The sequence below is a fragment of the Paralichthys olivaceus genome, chromosome 12 (assembly GCF_024713975.1).
Source record: "Paralichthys olivaceus isolate ysfri-2021 chromosome 12, ASM2471397v2, whole genome shotgun sequence".
NCBI classification, from domain to species: domain Eukaryota; kingdom Metazoa; phylum Chordata; class Actinopteri; order Pleuronectiformes; family Paralichthyidae; genus Paralichthys; species Paralichthys olivaceus.
The window spans coordinates 18,498,783-18,520,309 of NC_091104.1; the positions used below are offsets into that span (position 1 = coordinate 18,498,783).

The 21,527-nt window shown below is 41.5% G+C and overlaps 1 protein-coding gene across 2 annotated transcripts in view; it reads right to left on the reverse strand.

Moving 5' to 3' along the window:
- Nucleotides 1-85: 85 nt before the first annotated feature.
- The window catches only part of LOC109628136 (cnksr family member 3), a 48,622-nt gene continuing 27,180 nt past the window's right edge, over nt 86-21,527 (reverse strand). Inside the window, exons 8-25 of one of the 2 annotated variants that reach the window (XM_069536423.1) lie at nt 20,955-21,023; nt 20,393-20,539; nt 18,915-19,039; nt 18,022-18,209; nt 17,827-17,910; nt 16,946-17,196; nt 14,800-14,837; nt 12,800-12,842; nt 6,570-6,623; nt 6,147-6,186; nt 5,665-5,834; nt 4,061-4,134; nt 3,384-3,455; nt 3,229-3,293; nt 2,835-2,959; nt 2,247-2,619; nt 1,432-1,622; nt 86-1,328 (exon numbers count right to left, since the gene is read on the reverse strand). In XM_069536423.1, coding sequence (XP_069392524.1) covers nt 1,128-1,328; nt 1,432-1,622; nt 2,247-2,619; nt 2,835-2,959; nt 3,229-3,293; nt 3,384-3,455; nt 4,061-4,134; nt 5,665-5,834; nt 6,147-6,186; nt 6,570-6,623; nt 12,800-12,842; nt 14,800-14,837; nt 16,946-17,196; nt 17,827-17,910; nt 18,022-18,209; nt 18,915-19,039; nt 20,393-20,539; nt 20,955-21,023 — 2,310 coding nt within the window. In that variant the 3' untranslated portion in view covers nt 86-1,127. The remainder of the gene's footprint in view (nt 1,329-1,431; nt 1,623-2,246; nt 2,620-2,834; nt 2,960-3,228; nt 3,294-3,383; nt 3,456-4,060; nt 4,135-5,664; nt 5,835-6,146; nt 6,187-6,569; nt 6,624-12,799; nt 12,843-14,799; nt 14,838-16,945; nt 17,197-17,826; nt 17,911-18,021; nt 18,210-18,914; nt 19,040-20,392; nt 20,540-20,954; nt 21,024-21,527) is intronic. The other variant, XR_011244836.1, reaches the window with a different exon arrangement.

Below are 21,527 nucleotides of genomic sequence, written 5' to 3' on the forward strand. Positions count from 1 at the left end.
TCCGGAACATAAAAGTCAAAATACTTGAATACTGACACATACAACCATTACAGCATGAATCTTAATAAAGCCACAGTGGAAAACATTCACTCTTGTAACTGTTTATTTCCCTATATACAAACAATCAGACTGACTTTCATACCAGAACAAATATTAAAAAGAATGAACATCCATTTACAGTTATTTACACAGTTAATGTTTAATGTGCACGACAGATGAATGCATCTCTTGTGCCTGGAGCTTGGTTCTGGCTCCTGCCAGAGAACTATGCTTGGTCTGAGCTTCCTGAACCAGTTGCTCTGTGGAGCTGTGACTGGGCTTATTCACATAATACCTGTTACTGTACGACCTCCTAATCTTCTGCTTAGCTGTAAATATACAGGGTTTGGGTTTGTTGGCCCAAGCAGACTATTTATCACAATTTTCAGTTTTTTTTCCTGAGATTTATCCACCATGTATCCTATGTTTTCCTGCTTTAAATCTAATACACTTGGCACCAGTTAGTATTTAAGTCTTTATCACCATATTATTGTCAATGCATGTTAGTCATTAAAGTTGGGATTGTTCATTTAAAATAGTTTGTGTAGGCTTTCCTACTTTAAATGAGGAGCTCCATTTGTAAAGTATGATAATGTAATGTTGAACAACACACACTGATCATTCAAAACTCAAGTGACACAGCAGTGAAGGTGCATGGCACCAATAAGAGACAAAAAAGATTAAAACATGTTCACTACTGATGAAATTAAATCAGAAAGAAACCAAACAAGTGTTTTCCATGCAACAACGGATCCATTATTTCAACGTACTCCATTATTCCAAATAGAAACAACATATTCATAGGTTCACAGATTTACATTTTAAAAACAGACGACGGTGAAATTAGCTAATCGCACAAGTCAAAAGATAAAAGTAATATGAAAAACACATTTCACTGTGAACTGATGTTCAGTTATTGTTTCCATTTAAAAACTAACAACACATTTCTTCATTGATCCAGTTACTTGTTGAACAGCACTGACAGCCCACTGATATGGAACAGTAGTCTCAATTGAAAACATCAGTGTGTGCATGTTTGTGTGTGTGTGTGCGAGTCTGGAATCAGTAGAAACAGTCATGAGGAGTCTTTATAAACTAGTCTCCACCACTGGAGCAGCACTGACTGATGCTGCAGCTTTTGTGGCCTCTGGCGCCACCTGTTGGTCCAGGTTTACGCAGATCTCCTGCACCAAGGGCCTGTTGGCCTCCTTCCACTCTCTAAACTTGTGCGAGGTGAGCTCCTGGTCTGACAGCACCTGCTGGATAACCTGTAGGTCCGCTTCCTTCGACTGGGACAGAGGAGAAGAGCGCAAAGACAAGGTCGATTATTTTGCTAACAGTGCTGATCAGAGATAGCAATAGAAAAACAGCAGAAAAAAACAGGAAAAGTACCTTTAACGTGCTGTTGAGTGTCCTGATGAGGTGCAGTTTATCGTTGATGGTATGGTTTTTACAGCGTTTTACGAAGGAGGCCCTGAATTCCCTTTTTGTGGAGGGCTTGCGATCTCCTATTGGCGACAGGCTGGCCTGTTTTAGATGAATGTACAGCCTCTCCATCTCATCGGAGCTGTTCCCATGATCCCCTGCAAAAAGGTGACACCGTGTCATCATCATAAGCACCACAAAGATGATACAAAGATGAGTCACAGACAAAATGCAATGCTACGAAGAGGACAGGGTACATTAGTGGTTGGTGATAAAAAATCAACCGATGTGAGCCTTCCATAGATTTCTCAGCGTTTACGTTGCACCTAATGAAAACTTTTAATTTACAGAATACATTTTTTTGGCTGAAATGATGTGCCTCTATGATTAGATTTTATGTAAAACCTATTTTCTTAATTCAAGTTCCATATATATGGTCATATTTGTGTATTCTTTTTTATTTATAACTAGAAATAAATTCAGTAGCGCTCATACCTCTGCCAAGGCCCAACAAGCCTTTAGCAAAGGCCACATTATGTCTCTCAGCTACAGGTAGTTACAGGTTTCTAACTCCATACAGTGGCTAAGACACGGCGTTTAAATCCAGATAAGTCAGATAGTTTTTTGGGTTCCGCATGAAATTTCACACACTCATCGTTACCAACACTCATCAAGATTCACACATGATTCTCTGAGAAATCAATGAAATGTTAAGTAAAAGTTAAATGAAGGGAATGTCAGGTCAGATTTTCAAAGTATTAAAAACCACAACCAAGTCTTACCTTCATCTTGAGCAGCTGAAACCTCCTGTGCCTCCCCCTCCGCAGCAGTGCTTTCCTCATCAGAGGCCACGTCTGAAGGGCCCCTGTGAGCTGAACTCTCCATCACCTGAGGGCCTCCCTCTACCTCCTCCCCCTGCTCCTCCGCCTCCTCTCCTGGAAGCTGCTGCTGCTGCTGCGAGTGTACCTGAGCCGAGCACACCACGGCCGTTTCCCCAGCGGGAGGAGACGCCTGCGAGACCAGGTCCAGCCAGGACTGCCGGTGCTTGGCGAGAGAAGAGGCGGAGCTCTGCGACGTCATCGTGCTGACGGGCGACGAGAGGGAACAGTTGGCTTCGCTGGGGACCGCGGAGGAGTAAGGGGGAGGGAGGGTACCCTGGAAGACAAGCACATCAGGGTCAGACATGATAATCTAACAGAGATTAAAACTGACTTTTCTAATTGACAAAGGCAGTTTTATTACATTTGGAAATGAATAAGTTATGTACTTTTAACACAAAACTGACCACAGTGAGCATACTATGACAAATGATTGGCTCCTGTGTAGTTGTGACCGGTGGTGCAGTGTTGAAGCCAGAGATAGTGACTGACCTGATGTGTGCTACCAGGCGGTGCAGGTGCATCCACAGAGTCCCGCAGCGTCTGTTCAGAGTATGGTGGAGGGGGGATCTCTGTGCTTTCAGCCTCTTCGTGGTCACTGGCCTCACTGTAACACTCTACACAACCAGATGTGTGTGTGTGTGTGGGGAGGACACACAAAGTTAGAAATCACAAAAAGACATATTTCAACAAAAAATCCAAAGGAAATTTTGTATATATTTTTGATTTCAGCCTTAAAATAACCAGAAAAGATCGGTACTGTTGTTGTTTTAAAACTTTTAGAATTCTCAATTATATTAAAAAAAACAACTTAAGATTTTAAAGAAGCAATTTTATTCTGTTAAAAATGAGAATATTTTAGATATAGGGAGCTTTCCCAACTCACCAGCTGCAGGGGTTTGTTCTGTGGGCTCGTACTTAATGGAGGCTAACCCAAGCTTATTCAACCATCTGAAATAAAAAAAAATATTTAATCTCAATTACCTTCCTGACCAAACAATAAATAAAAAAAGGGATGTTGTACTTTTGTATTTGACTTACAAGTTCATCTCCTCGTGGCTCTCGGCAGCAAAATAGAACATCATGACCTGTGGGTGACAGGCCTTGAACGCACTGCAGGAGGAAAAGTGAGTGAAGAGCAGTTAAGACAGGATCAGAAATTCAGAAGTTCAGTTTGTCACAATGAACAATATGCAGTTGGGTGTTACTGGTAATGGATGACAGTTAAGCCCAAACTTTGGAACAGTTTACTTTTTACCTCTCTGTAGACAAATCTAATGTCAAACTAAAGACCCACATGTTCCCTCTGGCTACACTTAGATGTTTTTTAAATACATTTTTAGCCTTTTATTCTAATATATTTAATTTAATTATTTTTCTTTCTTGTATTTCTCTGTTTTTATTCATTATACAGCACTTTGGTCAGCTCTGGTTGTTTTAAATGTCTTTTAGAAATAAACTTGAGTTGACTTTTTGAGTTTTTATAACTAATTACTATTTAAATTCTAGTATTAGAAACAGTGCAATAGGATTAGAAAATAAAAAATAGCTGCTTGTGTGATTATTTTTTAGATTACTCTCCTTATCACTGCGTGTAGGAACAGTTTCTATATTGTAATGTAATAGATAGAGTTCCTTTTTATTGAGAACACGAGGAGTGGGTGGCTTATAAAATCCGATAAACCAGGAAGAGAAGAGAGAAGCAAGTGTGATCTTACTGTTTCTTTTTGCACTCTATGGCTCTGTCAATCATGAAGTTGGTGAGGTCAATGTAGCCCTCGGCTTTCTCTGCCTGCAACACACAGATAAAACAATGATTATTTCAAACCACTTCCTGAAAACGACCAGTCTTTATGTTGCAGTCGACGACTGCTTCTCTTTTCACAGTGCCATGGTGACATACAGTAGATATGACAGACGTCATCATGCCAGTAAATCAAACATGTCAGTAACGTTTGCTTGCACAAGGGCCTGATGGGGCATGAGTGACGCGGTCAGATTCAGGAAATGGTGACATGGTGTTTGTGGTTCCTGCAGTAACAAGTGTGCGGGGTGACAGCTGTGACAAAAACATGTGTATGACTCGCATGCAGCCTCCAGCAAACTGTGTGCCAAAGAAAATATTCCTCTCGTCGATACATCATTTTTTCCATCATTTTTTTGAATTTTGAAAAATTACAGACAGTTAGTTTGGATGCTTGTAATTATAAACTCATCAACAAACCAAAGTGAATCCTAACTATTCAGAACCACACAGTTACAGTACGACTTTGTTTAATATTTAAACATTGCTTAAGCTATGTTTTAACCTATGGACTCGAAAACAGCTGCTTTTTCAAATGTTCAATCAAAATGTCAATAGTGGATAAACTTGAATGGTACCAAACTGTCCAAGGCCAAAGAAAAAGGTATAGGTCACTAATTGAAAACCCTCCTTTTTTTCATAAGTAAAGATATTGGTTAACTTATAGTCTTCCTGCTGAAATGGAGGTAAATGAAGCACTGAAAGGTAATGCAAGCAATTTCTATAAAAACCCTGTGTCTGTTTCAAAGCAATGTGTGAAAAGGTCACATATCAAGGAAAGTAGTTTGTCAGGGGTTCATCCTACAGAAGGATAATGACCCAAAACATGCAAATAACCAGAAGAACTAGCACAGGCTTCATATGATTGAAGAGCAGCACAGACTCGTCTACAGACTAAACCTCATGGAGCCTGTCTGGGATGAAATGAACAGAAGACGAAAGCAAAGCAAACTAGTGGAAGTGAAAGAAATGTATTGAAACTTCTGCTTCTCTAAATAGCAGAGCAGGGAGTGTGTTCGACTGCTGAATGAGACAAAAATGTACATTCAATTTAGAATGTGCCATTTGAAAATTACGATTTTCTTGCGTTACGAAAAGATTAATTATTTGTTTCTATTTCTTTTCTATGCTTAATTTTCAGAGACACAGACATTAAAGCCTGTAAGTGATAGAGCAATAGAGTGAGAAATAGACTGACAGATAGACAGAGAAAGAGAGAGAGCGATAGAGAGAGAAATAGAGATAGATAGAGTGATAGAGCAATAGAAAGAGCAATAGAGAAATAGAGCGATAGATAGATAGATAGACAGACAGACAGACAGACAGAGACAGAGAGTGAATGGTTTGTAAGAACCAGTGGTTAAGGGAGAGAAACGAACAATGTTTTATTTGTAGTATTTCCAAGTAACTTGTGTTCCAGGGAACAAGTAGTTTGTAGTTTGTGGTCTTCTCACATGATTGTCTCAGACACCGGTTGACTCTACTTGTTGTCTACACCATAAGAGAGAGGACACTCACCAGCTGGTTGTTGTACCAGTAGAGCGCCGTCTTCTTCAGCGCGAACCAGTATTTCTTCCATTTCATGCCCAGGAAGCCTTTACTCTCTTTCTTTCTGTACAGCCAGCCCTGGTGGTCTGGGTGACCCAGCTCTTTGACCGAGATCCGTCTTCTGCTCATTGTGCCATTCCCTACACAGAAAGAAATACACATACACATGAATGCACGGAAAAAGATAAAAATGTTGCCTTAGAGGAAACAAGTAGTATGAAATCCCACACGACAACCTACTTTTTCTTATTACAGATCCACAAGCCATAATAATATTAACATACAAATTCAAGTTTTCTCCCCAGAAGAACACAAGCTGCAGCCACACTGAGCAGAAATAGAGCTGAAGTGAAACTAAAGCCCCCTGCACACACTAATTGCCCTTCCACTTTGCACACGCCCCCACAGAGGGGCCAAAATTATAGTCGTGGGCATGCAAAGTGACAGCTCACCTCCTCTGCTCTTCTTCTTGGATTTGTGTCGCAGAGAGACCTGTGGGGGGGACCGCAGAGGACAATATGAGGTTGCAGAGAAGAAGAACACCTCGGACCTGACAGCTGTGAGGACGAGGCTGGGTGGAACATCCTGTTTCAGGCGTTCACATTCACGTTCTCCTTGCTGTTTTCTCTATTTCTCTTTTTACACACACACACAAACACACTCACTCTCCAACATCCTCATCTGTGACTCTCTGTCTTTTGCTTTATCTCCCTTTTGCTTGTTAAACTATAAAGAGAAAATAACTTTTTCATGTTCATGCTTTCAGAGAAGCAGAAGTGGCTGCACCAATGAAAAGCAGTCAGGTTTCTGTGTGGTAGAACAAGTCGACCTCTGACTTTATAAAACCGCACAGAAAAAGCAGAAGAGACACTCACAGGGTTGTAGTCGTCGGCAGCCATAGACTGAGATACAGATATGGGGAAGGCAGCCTGTTGAAAGAAAAGAGAAGACAGAATAATCAGTCTGACTGACTCATGTGGGTTGATGAGGTTACCACCTACAGATACATGTTCAGAAAATGAGCAGTTTGTTGCTCCAGCGTGATGATAGGAAGTGACATCATGGGCAGGAACAATGTTTCTCAATTTGATTATTTTACAACCCTTTCCATTCAAGAGGATGCAAAAGTGATTTGAAATAAGGCAGAATTAGCAACTGGAAGCTGAGTCCATGTTGACGAGCAGCACTATGTCAGCGGTTTATTCTGCCCAATGACAAATACAACAAGTACCAGTGGTGGAGGAAGTATTCAAACATTACATACTTAATGTACTCAAGTAAAACTAAATGCATCACATTCACTTTTGAATAAAAGTAGGTACGTGCTCCCACTGAGTGGACCGATTCCCCTTGTGTATTTGATTACTTTTACAAAGATACAAAAATAGAATTGCACTCAGTAGAGCACCATCATCGAGGACCACAGCCATACCCTACTTAAACCACCTCGATATGAACTAGATTGAGGTTGTTATTTGAAACTGTACAAGTGAAAAAAACCATCTGCAGCCTGATCTTGAGCCACACAAAAAATTGAATGGGTTCTTCTCTGTGTTGTGAGCTTCCCCTGAGCACAATTACATGAAAATCGGTTGAACAAGTTTTGCGTAATCCTGCAAACAAACGAACAAACAAACAGACGAAAATGTAGCCTTGTTGGCTGAAGTAACAAGGTGCATGTCCCACAATGCATTGTAAAAATGTAGTTGAGTAGAAAGTAAAGATATTTGCTGATTTGTTGCAGAGTAAAAGTGACAATTAATTGAAACTAAATCTATTTAAGTACAGGTACATGGAAAAATGTAGTACAGCAACAAAGTAAATGTACTTAATTACATCCCATCACTGATAGTACCTACAGATATCTGATTCTTCAGCAGTGTGAACACCTCGCACTCATTTTAGCAGCACAGACAATTAAAAAGAATTATAACATTTTATCATTTCATATTTTGCTAAATGAACAGTGTCACAAAAGAAATTGAGAAATCCAAGTTGCCATTATTGTTTAACTTCCTCTGCTGACTTTGTTCCTTATTTGTAAAGTCACAAAGCTGCCTGAGAGAGACAAAGGGCAACACACACACACACACACACACACACACACAGCAAGTTCTTGCTACTATCAATCACAATCAATCAAAAAATTAATTGGGGTATGAGTTTATAGGAAAACTGTTTCAACCACACGTCACGTATACCTCAGTGTGGATTCGTAATCTCTCCTACGGTTTTCTCACAACCTCGACAAGCATTGTCAGATTGAGTGACACACACACACACACACACACACACACACACACACACACACACACACACACACACACACACACACACAGCCAGAGGAAATGTCAAAGCACAGGTGGTCGTCAGGTCAACAGAGTCTTGTGGCTGCTGCTGCAGTTGTTCGCCTTCACTCACCCACAAACTCAACATCTACTAAGCTCCACAGCGAAAACAGGAAAGAAAGACTCGTACCTGGTTCTTTTTCAAAACTTCACAGCCTCACTTCACTTCAGGCCCCAAACCCCTTTGAACTGAGTCTCAGCGATTTCAGACAGCTCACACACACACACACACAATGACAAGCAGGCAGCTCCTATCTCAATTACACTTCTGTGCATCTGTGTGTGTGTGTGTCTCCTGTCTTGCTCAACACAAATGACTGGTGGTGGATGATGATCACCACATTAACCTCAGCATAAGTGTGACTGTGATGGTGACTGTGTGTTTCGCAACTCACTTCCTGCTTTTCTCTGCCGACATAAGGTGCAAAGTGTTGTGTTAGTTTAGTTTCATTTACAGTGATGTGTCTAATATTAACATGTTCTCTTTTTAAGACAGGTAACATTAAAATTCCACTGGTCCATGCAACCACATTTTATCTTATATATTCCATATCCATCTATTTTTTGTAACTTTTCCGGACACAAGGAAACTAAAGTAGCTCCTCAGAAGGGAAATAACAATTGGAGCATGGGGATTTGTTTGTGGGATTTTTCTTTAGTAAACATTAGAATATATGTAATTTGATAAAATACATTTACTGTACCTTCCACCATAACCTTAAAGTCAGGAGCTTGTCTCGACAGCTCTGCTCAAAGTCTGACCAAACCTTGGTGAACATGTGGCTTTTAAAAACAAGGCAGAAACTCAAGTCGACAAGTTTCAGGTGAGCTGACGTCAGAGCGGGTGTGCTGCCCCCTACTGATACTACCGAAACTTACAGCGAGGAAAACATTTAGTTCAACTTTTATTTTATGTCAGATTTAGCCTTTTGTGACACTGTGCATCCTGGTCATTTTAGTTAAACGAAATAAAATAAAATAAAATAAAGTAACTGCAATGACCACTAGTGTCCCTGCTATGAAGCTGCCATATAAGAGCCAGATACATTCAGAGGACAGAACAAAATCAGGGTTTCATTTACTTTGTTTAGGGTAAAAACTTAGTGTTTGTGTTTGATTCATTTACACAAGGTTGGTAGTGTTATGTTTTTAAATTATAAATGTAAATCTTAGGTTCCAAACCGTCAGGACCAGGATTTCTCTGTATGATGCCCTCTGTCGTCACTTCAAGGAAAGTAACATCCACACTCTCAGTGTAAAAATATATTTTTTTAAGGTTCTTTTAGTATTTCACGTCTTAGCAAAATTTATCAGACAATTCTTTTCTCCAGAAAACTCTTGCAATGGCCAAGCATGACCGCCAGGTGTCGCTAAAGCGCCTCCTATGTAACTGCCATATTGTGAGTCACCACAGAAAGTGAACGTCCAGTGTGTGTTTTATAAAGGGGGAAAAGTGGTTTGTTTTTCAATAACTTAAACTCTCAACTCTCAAACTTCTCAATTAGCCAGAAAACACATCATAATATACACAAAATTAAAAATACAATAATAAATATATTCAAAGAAATAAAAAGGTTTTGCATTTTAATAGCATTTTTGTACTTATATTTAGAAATCAGATGTATATATTGTGCAACTTCTCTAAAGAAAATAACAAAATCATTTTTTTTACTACTTAATTTACTTTCATGGATAAATAAACACATTTTACCAAAAAGGATTATAAGGTTAAAATAAAAAATCTATCTTTCTTCTTTCTTTGGTTTTCGAAAAACATTTTCCCACAATAAAAAATTGACAATGAGAAATCTATTTCTAAAGCCACCACTTCAAATAATCACAGAGAGCGCCCTCTACGCTCAACAACACGCAGCTACTGTTGCAGTGTTGAAAGGCCAGGACCCAGCCAGACGAGTGTGACCACTGCATATTTTCTTATTATCTCTTTGAGAAAATATATATGGGTTTTTCTTCGGAAAGAAGGGGAAAAATAAGTGTTTCACGTTACAGAATCCGCTCATGAGCTCAGGGACGCTGCGGCCTGGCTGTCAACACCCTAAGCTGTCTCCTTGAGGAGCTCGGTTTGCAGCCATAACATCTCGAGCTGCAGCTGAACTGAGATGCTGCCTGGATGTCCTGGCCTGCGCCTGATGGCTGTGAACCCGCAGACACATTCCTCAGTCCTGCGTTATTATAGTCTCTGTTTCATTTCGACTCAAATAGACAGAGGCCTCCTCTCGCTTCCCACTTGCTATTGTACTACAGAGAGCAGAGGTGACCCCTCCTCCCTTTATATCTTTCCCATTCTCACACCATCGCTTCCTCTTTGCCTCCCCTCCCATTTGTCCCCATATCTTGCTCATCCATATCAAGTGGCTTCCTTGTGTTGCCCCACCAAAACCCCCCATACCCAAATCCTCACCCTTTAACATTTCAATTAAGCACATTGAATTAAGTGAAACATTTCCACCTAATTTACTTTCTGCTTGTTTCTGTGTTAAGGGGGAAAAAAGCCTCAGCACGCCACTTCAGGGTGCGTTTTGGTGGAAGTGAGGTAATCTCGCCTGCGACTCGTGTCAAAGGCCTGAACGATTCGTGGGAATGCGGATTGGTCACACCATTGTGGTGCTCAATCTCCCATCATGATCCATGCTGAGAATTGTCATGGCACTTAGCTAGTGTCCTCCCCCACCGACCCAGAAACTTTGTGGGTGTGTGTGTGTGTGTGTTTGTGTGAGAGGAAGAGGAGGGCGTTGGGGGGGGGCAAACAGAGTGGCTATTATTTAGCAGGGGAATCTCTCAAAGAGTAAAGGGGGAAGGGTGCAGGGCTGGGGATGATATCAGATTCAGGAGGATGGAGCCTCATGCCCTCCCTCTGCTGATGGTGGTAACTGTTGCACTGCCGCTGGTCATCACCTCACGTTGGATTTTGCCACATGTCATCATTTAAGCTCTGAATGCAGTTTTAAATGTGAGTAAATGTGGATCTGATTTGAAATGAATTAGCTCTCTCCTGTGCAATACAACAAAAGCAATAAAATACTCCCTTCGCTCCATTTCTGTCGTGTTGACATCAAGGTCAAGGTTTTCTTGTCTGGTGCCACAACAACAAGTCACCACTGGGCCATAAATCTGAACCAGTCTGATTGGTTCACTTGCCACAGTTGACTAGGGCTCAATCCATCTGACCCTTAGGGAGCTGCGTGGTCTGAGGGATTGACACAAGCTTATGGTTCTGTAGTGTACGGTCTGTATGTTAAGACAGGAAAGCAGCCCTTTAGTTTACCCCTGTGGTCAGTCCATTTCCACATCTGCCATAGCTAAAAGGTGCTGGATCAATTTCCCGCTTACAGCACAGTCAACGAGAAAACTAGAATGGCAGCCAGTAGAGCACATACCTCCACCAAGGCCAAAACAATCCTACACGTGATTGTCTAGTTTGTACGTTGGAAATATAAGAGAAAAAAGGAAAATGTCAGATGACCTAAATTATTTATTATTAAAATAGTCCTAAACGGCGTCAACAAGATCTGTCCCGCATATGTTGAAAAACACCTTACGTTGCAGTGTTAGTGGAAGTGAATCCTGGATCTGTCATGAAAACATAACCTCCTTTGCAGAGATAACAAAAGAGAAACAGCCTTCAGCCAGGAAGTTTCAGTTCTTGAAAAATTCACATGACCACCATCTCAAGTTAGAGTGAGCTGGTACACGAGTTGCTGACCGATGACTTTTAAACCAATGAACATTATTTTACAATCAGCTCTAAATAGTAACTTTTACTGTGAACCTTTCAAATGATTCACTGTTGCATCTCTTACAAGCACTCTACACTACTGTTAGTCGATACAGATGCTTCTACGATTAACATGCATTTGTTTTGAATTATTTATTTGCCTGTTACACCTGATCCTTTGTTCTTTGTTATCATGCAGACATTGGAGAGACGTGTCAGAATCCTGTTTAAACTCTCTAAACACATGAAGGCAAGACATTTTGATCACAGCGTTTTTGCCACTGAAACACATGAATACAGCAGAGTCGGACTCCACACCTCGGAGGAGCAGCTTGAGAAGTAGTTTGATAATACACTGACTTGGTATAGAGGGAATCTGATCAGGTGCAATCTCCTATGAGAACAAGTGAGTAACTGACGGATAGTCGCAGCTTAAACTCTCAAAATCAGGTCCAGCAGGTTCAAGAGTAAAGCCGAACTATATATAAGTTAAAAACCACAGTTAATCTCCAATAATCAACAAAGAATCTTAAAATATGAAGAATTCTAAACAGAGTTTGGTGTATTTGTTACAGCAGGAAGCTGTTCACCCGGCTTCCGGAAGCAGAAGAGCTTCCGGGTAATATCGGTTAAGTGTACATAGTGTTGCTTTAACACAAGTTAAAACTGGACCTTAAACTGGTAGTGTTCATAGGGCTATTTGATCATCAACTAAAAACACTGAGAATATTAAAAAATCAAAGCAAAAAAGAACATTTTGGTGTGGGTGTGTGATTGTGATTGTGTGTGTGTGTGTGTGTGTGTGTGTGTGTGTGTGTGTGTGTGAGAGGGATACATGATGTCATATGTCACTGTGTGATGTAATGGGCCTGCTACTGAAGCTCTCGATTTCACCTCCTCCTGCCGAGACTGAGGCCAGTGTGGCATTCCTCACATTGCACGTGTGTATGCAGATGCCGTCACAGACTGAATGATTGCATGCACTTCACGTTCATGTCAGTGGGACCTGACAGTTACTTACTGCCTGAGAGAAGGACCAGGATCGTATATGCGGCTGATTATACCTGTAGAAACACAGAAGTCGACAAATTAATGGCTTGTAACTATTCACTCAAACTGCCGTCGAGCAGGGTTTCACAGTCATGTCGTCTTGTCCACTTCTCTGAATCAGACAACAGCGTCTCTTGAAATTCTTTCCGACACATAACTCACCGCTTTCAAACTCATTCGCAACCGTTCATTATCTTCATCTACGTTCCAATCCGACTCACTTTGATTTGGCCTGAACAAAACAGATCCCGTGGCGACTTACTGTTAAAGGGTTGGCATTTAGTCGCCAGTGGTTCTGATAATACTTTTGGCAACCAGCCACAGCAGCAGCATGGGAAGACAGGAAGCTTGTTCCCAATGCTCAAAATACTGCATTTACCTCAGCCGGGGCCTCACCCTGCAATTTCAGGGTATGAAATTGTCTATGGCTAGTTTTTCCTGCCTCTCGATTGCTGACATTTTTCTCCTCCTCCTGTCATCCATAAATCTTCACGTCTTTGTCTCCTCTGTTAAATTACTAGTCTGCTGAAGGAAATGCTGATCATGTTTTTTGCAACTTCAAATACTTGTGTATGTTCTGCCTTCCGACCGAGCAGAAAAGCTCCTATGGTACAGAAAGTAATTGGATGCACCAACACATTTTACGCTTTGTCACGAGGAATCCGGTTTGGTTTTACAGATCACAGAGAGAAAATTAATTTGACACTTGATTAAATCCACCGTCAATCAAATTCCATTTCCTTCATGAGTGTCAGATTCTCATCTGCTCATCTGCGAGATTCACCATAGCATCTTTCTATGAATTATGTGAGTAATATGTTTTGATCGAGCGTGCGATAAACTGGATGTGACGCGCTCGTGTGCGGCTCTGAGAATAGAAAATGCCAGGGAGGGTTGTGGGTTGGAATCGTGCAAGGCGTTTAGTCATTGATCACGGAGTCACACTTCCTCAGGCCCTACATCCAAGAAGCAGAAGAGATACATCTGTTCAACGGAACGGTCGATCCCTTGCATGTCGTCATAGATTGCAGTGGGGGTGGAAGGTTTTTATAGTTGCAAATGCAGAAGAACCAGGATTTGTCATTGCAGTGCCATTTTTGCCCAGAGTCCCCCAGAATGTGAAAATGTCTTGAGGGGGTGGATGGTGAAAGATGGTGAAAGATGGTGAAATGCTAGAAGTATTAATGACTAAAACAAAACCCAACAAATGTTTCTATTCATCTAAACTTTAGATTCTGTTTGCAGTGGTTTGATAAAATGTAGATTTCTAAATTTTCTAAAAGTATTTCCCCTAAAAAATATTTTTTTTAATCTGTTCTTCGTTGAAATGATATGGAGACATTTTATAGGGAATAATTGTTTCTTTATTCTGAAGCAGAGCAACCACTTGTTTAATTTTCTAGTTTATATTGCTGCAGTTCCTAACGAGAAGGTCACTCAGCAGAGCTCACACCTCCGACAACAGTCCCCTTATTAAACCACATTTAATTCACTATATCCAGAATTTGAGTTTGAGTTTCTTTCAACAAGATCCATACATTTTTCTCAACGGAAACAAATAAAATCAATTGAAATGTTGAAAAGCCCAATCTTGCAATGTTAGAGAAAGTAAAATAAACATTTCTGGATGTGCCCCCTGATCTTGATCTGCATCAAAATTGAATGGCTTCCTTGGCGGAGGTAATAAACTACAGCCAACATTAACCGGCAGATTACTTCTATACCTTCACACTTATTTACTCTGTTGTTTTCACTTTGCAGCTGTCACCATCTGTTTCCGTCTCTTTCTGCCCTGTATGAACTGCAGCCTGGTTTTCCCTGGCATATTTTCCCTGATCATAAAAAGCAGCCCACCCACTCACCCTGCACCTCGTTGTAAACATTAGACCCACCCTGCTCTTATGTTTCTCATCTGACCTATAGACTGTGTGCATGTGTGTGTGTGTGTGGGAGGGAGAGAGAGGAACTCACCGGTTGAGGAAGTCGCTGCTAGAGTACCAGTCGGGTCCCTGTGATACATAAAGATCTGTGTGTTAACGCTTGTTGGTTTCGGTCCTGCTCGTCGTGTTTGGTCTTTTTTTGCTTTGACTTTAATGATAACTGTAAAAATGCAGCGTCTTCTCTCGCAGGCAACCACATCTGAGACAAATTTAATATCAAGTGATGTTTTACTTCAAAAACTCTTCATCTTACTCACGGAAAGAAAATAAGCAGAGAACAAACATTCATCACATTCACACATCTCTGTCTGTGATTTTGTGATAATTGAACAAGAAATCATTATACGTGCACAGTCCACTAATAATTTGAGCATTTCATTCCTGTGTGAGCATTTGTGATGTGCAGGCATGGCATGTTAGCTGTTAGAGAACTTAGCAGAGAGTTAAACAGAGTGCAGGTAGTACTTAAGCAGACCACAGGTTTTCAGAAAGTGCAAATTAGTAAAGACCGCAGGCGACTAACGCTTGGCAAGCTTGGGCAGAGTGAGACATGAGGACGAAGAAGAGGAAGAAGAAGAAGAAGAAAAAGGAGGAGGAGAGATAAGAGAGGCCCATCTCCATCAGGGAAATCATGCAGGGAGATGCTCTCGACAGCATCAAGATCCACAGCTCAGCAGTGAAAAGGTGCTGATCCCTCCCAGGCAAACTCTTAAATCAATTGAAATGGTGAAATGGTGAAATGGTGAAAAGCTGTCAGGCAGGAGTAATCCTAACCTCACGTTTAAATTTTTAAAAAGGCAACATATGTTCAGGAATAAGGTTTCCTGATGGTAAACCGGCTTTGACCATATGGTCGTCCAGCTGGAATTTAAAGTTCATCAAAGAGGGGGGTTGTTACATAACCATCACCATCTGAGATGCATCAAAAAGAGGCATCTTGACGTCAGCTATCCTGTTCCACTGCACGCTTAGAGAAAGCAGAAGCAGCCTCAAAAGGTCAAGGTAGGTTGGAGAGGGCCCGCCCCTGCATTTAGCCCAGAGAGTGGAAGTCAGTAACTAAAGCTGCCCATCAATTAAAACTGAAATAACATCAGCATTGTAATTTTCAGAGAGGAAATCATTAGCCCAACATGCTACATAATAATTACAGTGACTCCACACGCAATGGTAAAATGAAGACAATACAAAAAGATTCACTGAAATAACTGAAAATTTTAATAAACGCTATTCAAATCTTACAAAAAGGCAGATAAAGCAACATCAGACACGTCTTCCCTGTATTTCTCTTAAATAATACTGTCATTCTGTCTCTTGTGGCTTGTGGTCTTTTCATAGCATCGGCCAATAGAAGGAACTTTGTCCTAAAAGATTGGTTGGCTTTAAAAGACTAGTTATTACCGTCAACTAGCTGTAGGTATAGGCCCCTTCAGGTGGGAGATTGCAGGGTGCATAGCTTTAAAACCTGCACAGATATTCACTGATGACAAAATATAAAGATCCTTTATATCCAAACTGAAGCAACATTGTTGACTGTAGGGACTTAAAAAACGTCTTAAGTATATGCATAGCTTACAAGAGGCAACCGTTGGCAGAGGGTTATTTCTTTTAAAAAAGAAAAAAATATAACATGTATTGTAAAAGCACAGTTTTACTAAGAAAATATGACCACTTATTTTTATTCTTATAACTTATTTATGCAAATAAAATCAAACCCAGCAAATAGATGAAGTGATAGTTTTCTGAAATATTAAATAAAGGTACCAGAGAGCATTTCAACTGAAACATGACAGTATGTACAGAGGAGTCCAGAGACGGCAACACAAGGCCAAAGTGTCCTAAACCTGAACAGAGTGAATCCTCTTGAGGCAGAGACGGGACCGGGGGTCGGAGGCGAGGAGGGCTGTGGGCAGTGTTAAAGGGGGGTGATGATGTAATGTAGTGAGTACTACAAAAGCAAAGTTGGGTTGAGGAGTAGTAGTTGGTAGTAGTAGTTACACCAGGGAAGTATGGAGGTTGGGTGTAGAGGAGTGTGAGAAAGCCTGAAGCTGCCGAAAAACACAGCTGGACGTAAAAAAAAAAAAAAAGGCACTGAGGAAGGACAAGACAGGAACAGGAAGCCCCGGACAGGAAGCGCATCATCAGTGAGTCAATAGCTTAAGCCGCGTGATCCAACTGACCAGTAGTGAGCGTTCTGCTGTTGTGCGCTTGGAGGCGGGGGCTACGGGGGCCTTCTTCATGTCCTCCTGGTAGGGGATGGTGGCGCTGTTGTGCAGGTCTGTGTTGGAGTAGTAGCGGCTGCCCCGGATATGGTCCACCCGGACAAGGTGTCGCTCCCCCGCAGGCCTGTAGGGCGGAGACACAGAGGGGACCTCCTCTACAATGGTGGGGATCCTCTCGTTGCTCAGGTATCGATACAGGAGTTCTTCACCTGAAGCAGAGGGACAATGACAAGTTTGTTTAATGAAGAGCAATAAAGAGGAACAGAAATATCCACAATCATGGGTCCAGATTATAGACCCTAAATAAAGATGGACGACATGTCTTCACTTCCTTCCACCATCCAGGAATGAAGCCATAATACAGGATACTTATGCTTCAATCTAGTGCATTTGGACCCAGAGTCTGCACGGTAGACTTTTTAGTTCGACCTATACTGCAGCCAGCCACCAGGTGACGATCGAGACCCTTTGGTTTCACTTTTCGAGTTTGTTATTTGATGGAAGGGGGGATATGGGCCAAGAGAGAATCCAATTAATTCTGGTGGATTTCGAGGAAGGGAATCCAGATATTTTTGTCACTTTCTTTTACAATTTTGCAAATTCACATCTCAATAAATAATGCAGAGATCTTGCTGAGAAAAATCAGGCATGTTTAGATTGCTGATATGAATAATGAACAGATGAAATTTGGTGCAGATCCAGTTGTATCTGATATCAATACATTATGGTGATTAAATGGCAAATCAGCCTCGGTGGAACGTAGGCACTCTCCGAACACCCTTCCAGTTTTGTCACTGTTATTGAGGTGTTGTTATGTTAAAGCATGTGTGTGTACATACCTTTCCTTCCTGCCCAGGGCTTGGCATAGGGATCAATCACTCCAGCACTAGTATCCACTGGCATAGACAGAGGTCGGGGCTTTCCTACAGGCCAGAGTAATCAATATTCATTAATTTATGTCATTTAAAAAATGTATTTGTTGGTTTTTACATGAGTAGAATATTCATGAGATAGCCTGTGGGGAAAGTACTGACCACGTGAAGGCTTGTGCTCCCTCATCCTGGGCTGTATCACGTTGGCCTCGATGGGACAGCCGCCGCTAAACTTGTCGTAATCTGCAATGGTGCAGCGTCTTCTGCTCTCCTGGTCCAGGAAGGAGTTTGGTGACTCAGCGCCCTTTGGTCTTTTAGTGATGCTGGAGAAGGAGTCTGTTCTCGTCTCTCTGCAGGGGAGAAACAACTTGTTGAATAGTCACGGCACAAAATGCCAATCCAGAATACCACAATTAGGAAGATTTGAAAGCAAATAATATTATGTTAAATAAATATGACAAGGCTGCTAAACTTCTTTTTCAAGATTAAGCCCTGTTAGCAAGGCGGGCATGCTCTGTCGTTTTCCTGGAGTTGAGGATGAAGCAGTTGTTGTGTAAGGTCTGAGGTGGGACTGGTGGGAGGAGTGGGCTGAGGATGAGCAGAACAGAAAGTACAGTAGGAGGCAGAAAAAGAAGAAGTAAGGTCCCAAAGGTTGAGTGAGGGGGTTACTGCCTCGCTTACTGCGGGGCGGAAGCTGGCCACCGTCCCTCTGGCTATGAGTTCTTTAAGTTGTTTCGTAGCTTATATTTTAACTCCACTTGATGGATAAAACTTTGTTCTATTTTAATTTAAATTGCTTCAACCCTGCTTTGGATACGTCTAGAATCCACACTACTCTGGAGTTTTAGAGCCACTGAAACGAAGCGCTGCTGGTCCCATGTGAGTTTGAAAGATCCGGGGCTGCACTTCAGTCTGGACGCATAGAAACGGGGACGTTTAGAAAGGACAAATACTGCTTGCTGATTGGGTCTTTGCTAACATTTTACAATGATACAACTGCTTACATGTGCAGAAGACAAGCTACTATTCGAAGCAGAGGAAATGGGATGTCTCACCGTGGGGTGTATGGCATTTGAGGGGGAGGGGGGATGTATAAGTCCAGGATGGCTGGCTTCTCTTTTTTTGTCGATCCATTGGCTGAGCCGCAGGGAGACTGAGCTCTGATCAGGGAGGAATTATTCTGGAAAATAAAACACAATGAATCGGTCAACACTTTTAATACACATTTAATTAACAGCGACAGAACAGATTATTTTATCTCACACACACACAAGTTTAATGTTGAAACCAAATTTAAAGATTGCTGTTGTTTCCTACAGTTTTTAAAAAATGCTGGTAAATGGGAGGAGCCCACCAGATGCGGCGAGATGGTTTAAGTGCTTGTGCGTCTCCCCGAGTATAAATCTTCTTGGTTGAGGTACGGAAAGATTGCAAGTGAAGTCCAGAATAGCCTGTGAGACGTGTACTTAAAATTGTATTCATTTACCACAGTTATGTTTTCCAACACTCAACAACATCGCGCCCTTGACTTAATGTACCACACTTAGTCCCCGCCAGTCTCATCAGACCTAAATGATACACTGATAGAACAGAGCTGTAGAAGTGATAGATTAATGACAAGCTTTACATCCGCTGTAAGATCTCATGATTCATTCATCCTTTGTTTTTCTTCACATAGCTGCCATGTGCAAAAACCGTAGAACATTACAAAGCCAGTGCCATTCTTTCTTGAATCACTGTGTGATTTATCTCTGTTTTGCCTGTTGCAGTTTTTTTTTCACAGTTAGCCGAGATGGTTATCTCTGATACCTCGGACTACTTGTTAAAACAAGATGCTGGTGGACATGTTGACATTGGCCACCTTTGTGTTGAGACGCTCTTTGTTGTTTTGAGAAATCCGCTCTTATCTGATATCCTCTCGTCTTGCCTTCTCACAAAAAAAAAAAAAAAACACGGGATAAGATAGTGTCAGAGGCTGGATTCTGGTAGGCTGAGCTTACAACAGGCGTATTGTCTCCGTCTCTGTCTGTCAAACGGGACTCAGGTGCCGAGACGTGTTTAAAATCAGAGCCAAGCCTAATGTTCTTACGTGTGGAAGACAGGAAAATTGGATTACAGTCACATAACCTTATTAGCACAATATTAATCAGCCACCTCTGACCCTTCTTTGAACAAAAGACATTCAGGCTGTTTTCTCACAAGTAACATGGATCATCTTAAGTCCTTTTTTCTTCATCTGATGGAAACATCTGGATCATTTGTCTCCAATAACCCAGATACAGTCTCAACAGACACAAAGCTGGCAGCTTTATATCCCTGACTGAATGACAACACAAGACTTTAACTGTTTGTCTCTGATAATACGCATGAGGAAAAACTTGAAATACAATCAAGCCAGCAGCACTTCAGGGTGGCTCCATGAAACTTGTCTGAACGTGTTGTTTCGGGAACCAACTCCCTAAAAATCTGATAATTGGTTGACAATGAAAAAAGGCTTTTGTTGACGTGTGTGTCTGTGTGTGTGTGTTTATACCTGAGGTACTGGCGGCTTCCAGCGCATGTTCTTCAGTGGGGCTGGGGTAAAACCTGTCGTACCAGTGGGCCTCTTCTTGAGGAGGAGCACCACACCTTTAGGGTCCTCCCTCAGTTTGATGACCAGGTTTTTCAGCTGCCAGCCCACCTGGTTGACATGATGTGAACAAACAGAGACAGATACACAGTAAGTTTTAGTAATATTTTATGTGTATCCTCAATTACCACCGTAGCCATTTTCACGTATACCAGACGCAGCAGGACATTGTCCGGGTTAGATGCAATCAGAACAAAAGGAAATGTCAGGAACATTCATGTTCGCTCGCTCAGAATATCCCTGCTGTATTTTCAGAGGGGTCATGGACATGTTACTGGGGAGCTGGCTGAAAAGTTTCAAAAATGTCCGGAGCAACTGACTCAGCCTTTCGCGTTCTCACATACAGCCCCTCTGGGAAATTTCAGGAAGACATCAGGACTACCTTTAATGTGTGTGCTGTATTTACCAATACTTATGGCCCAATATGTGCAGAAGATACTGTATCAATAAAATTGAAGGTTCTTACCACTGTCTGCTGGTTGACCTGGATCACCTCATCACCTGCGTGGATCTTCCTGGACAGGTCTGCAGGCGACTAAACAACAAACATACACTTATGAGGTGAAAACCTGACAGACAACGTTTATACAACGATGAACCTGCTAGCAACACAGAACCTACGACCAAATTCTTATTATAAGGAACTTATTTTTAAAACAGCAAATAACTGATGAACAAACACTCGTTTAAAGTTGTGAGAAAATGCAAACACTGTCTGCTGATGTTTATCAGTTCAATTGTCTTTCAGGTCACAGGGATGTCAAACGAGATTAACTCGTCATTATCTGTGATGATTCAGGTCCTGATTCACAATTAACGACCGGAGGTGTGAGGACTCGACTGTGGCAGTGATGCCTCTGCATTAGTCACCAACTGGTTGTCTCAGTGTGTGTGGGGGTGGGATTTATTTTTGTGATATTTTGTCGTTATTGGAATGCATAAACAAAAGAGTGGTTCCTAACTCCTCCAGATACAGTAAATCAGTGGGCCCTCAGTAGGAGGAGAAGAATGAACAGGAAGTTGGAGGAGGATTAAAGAA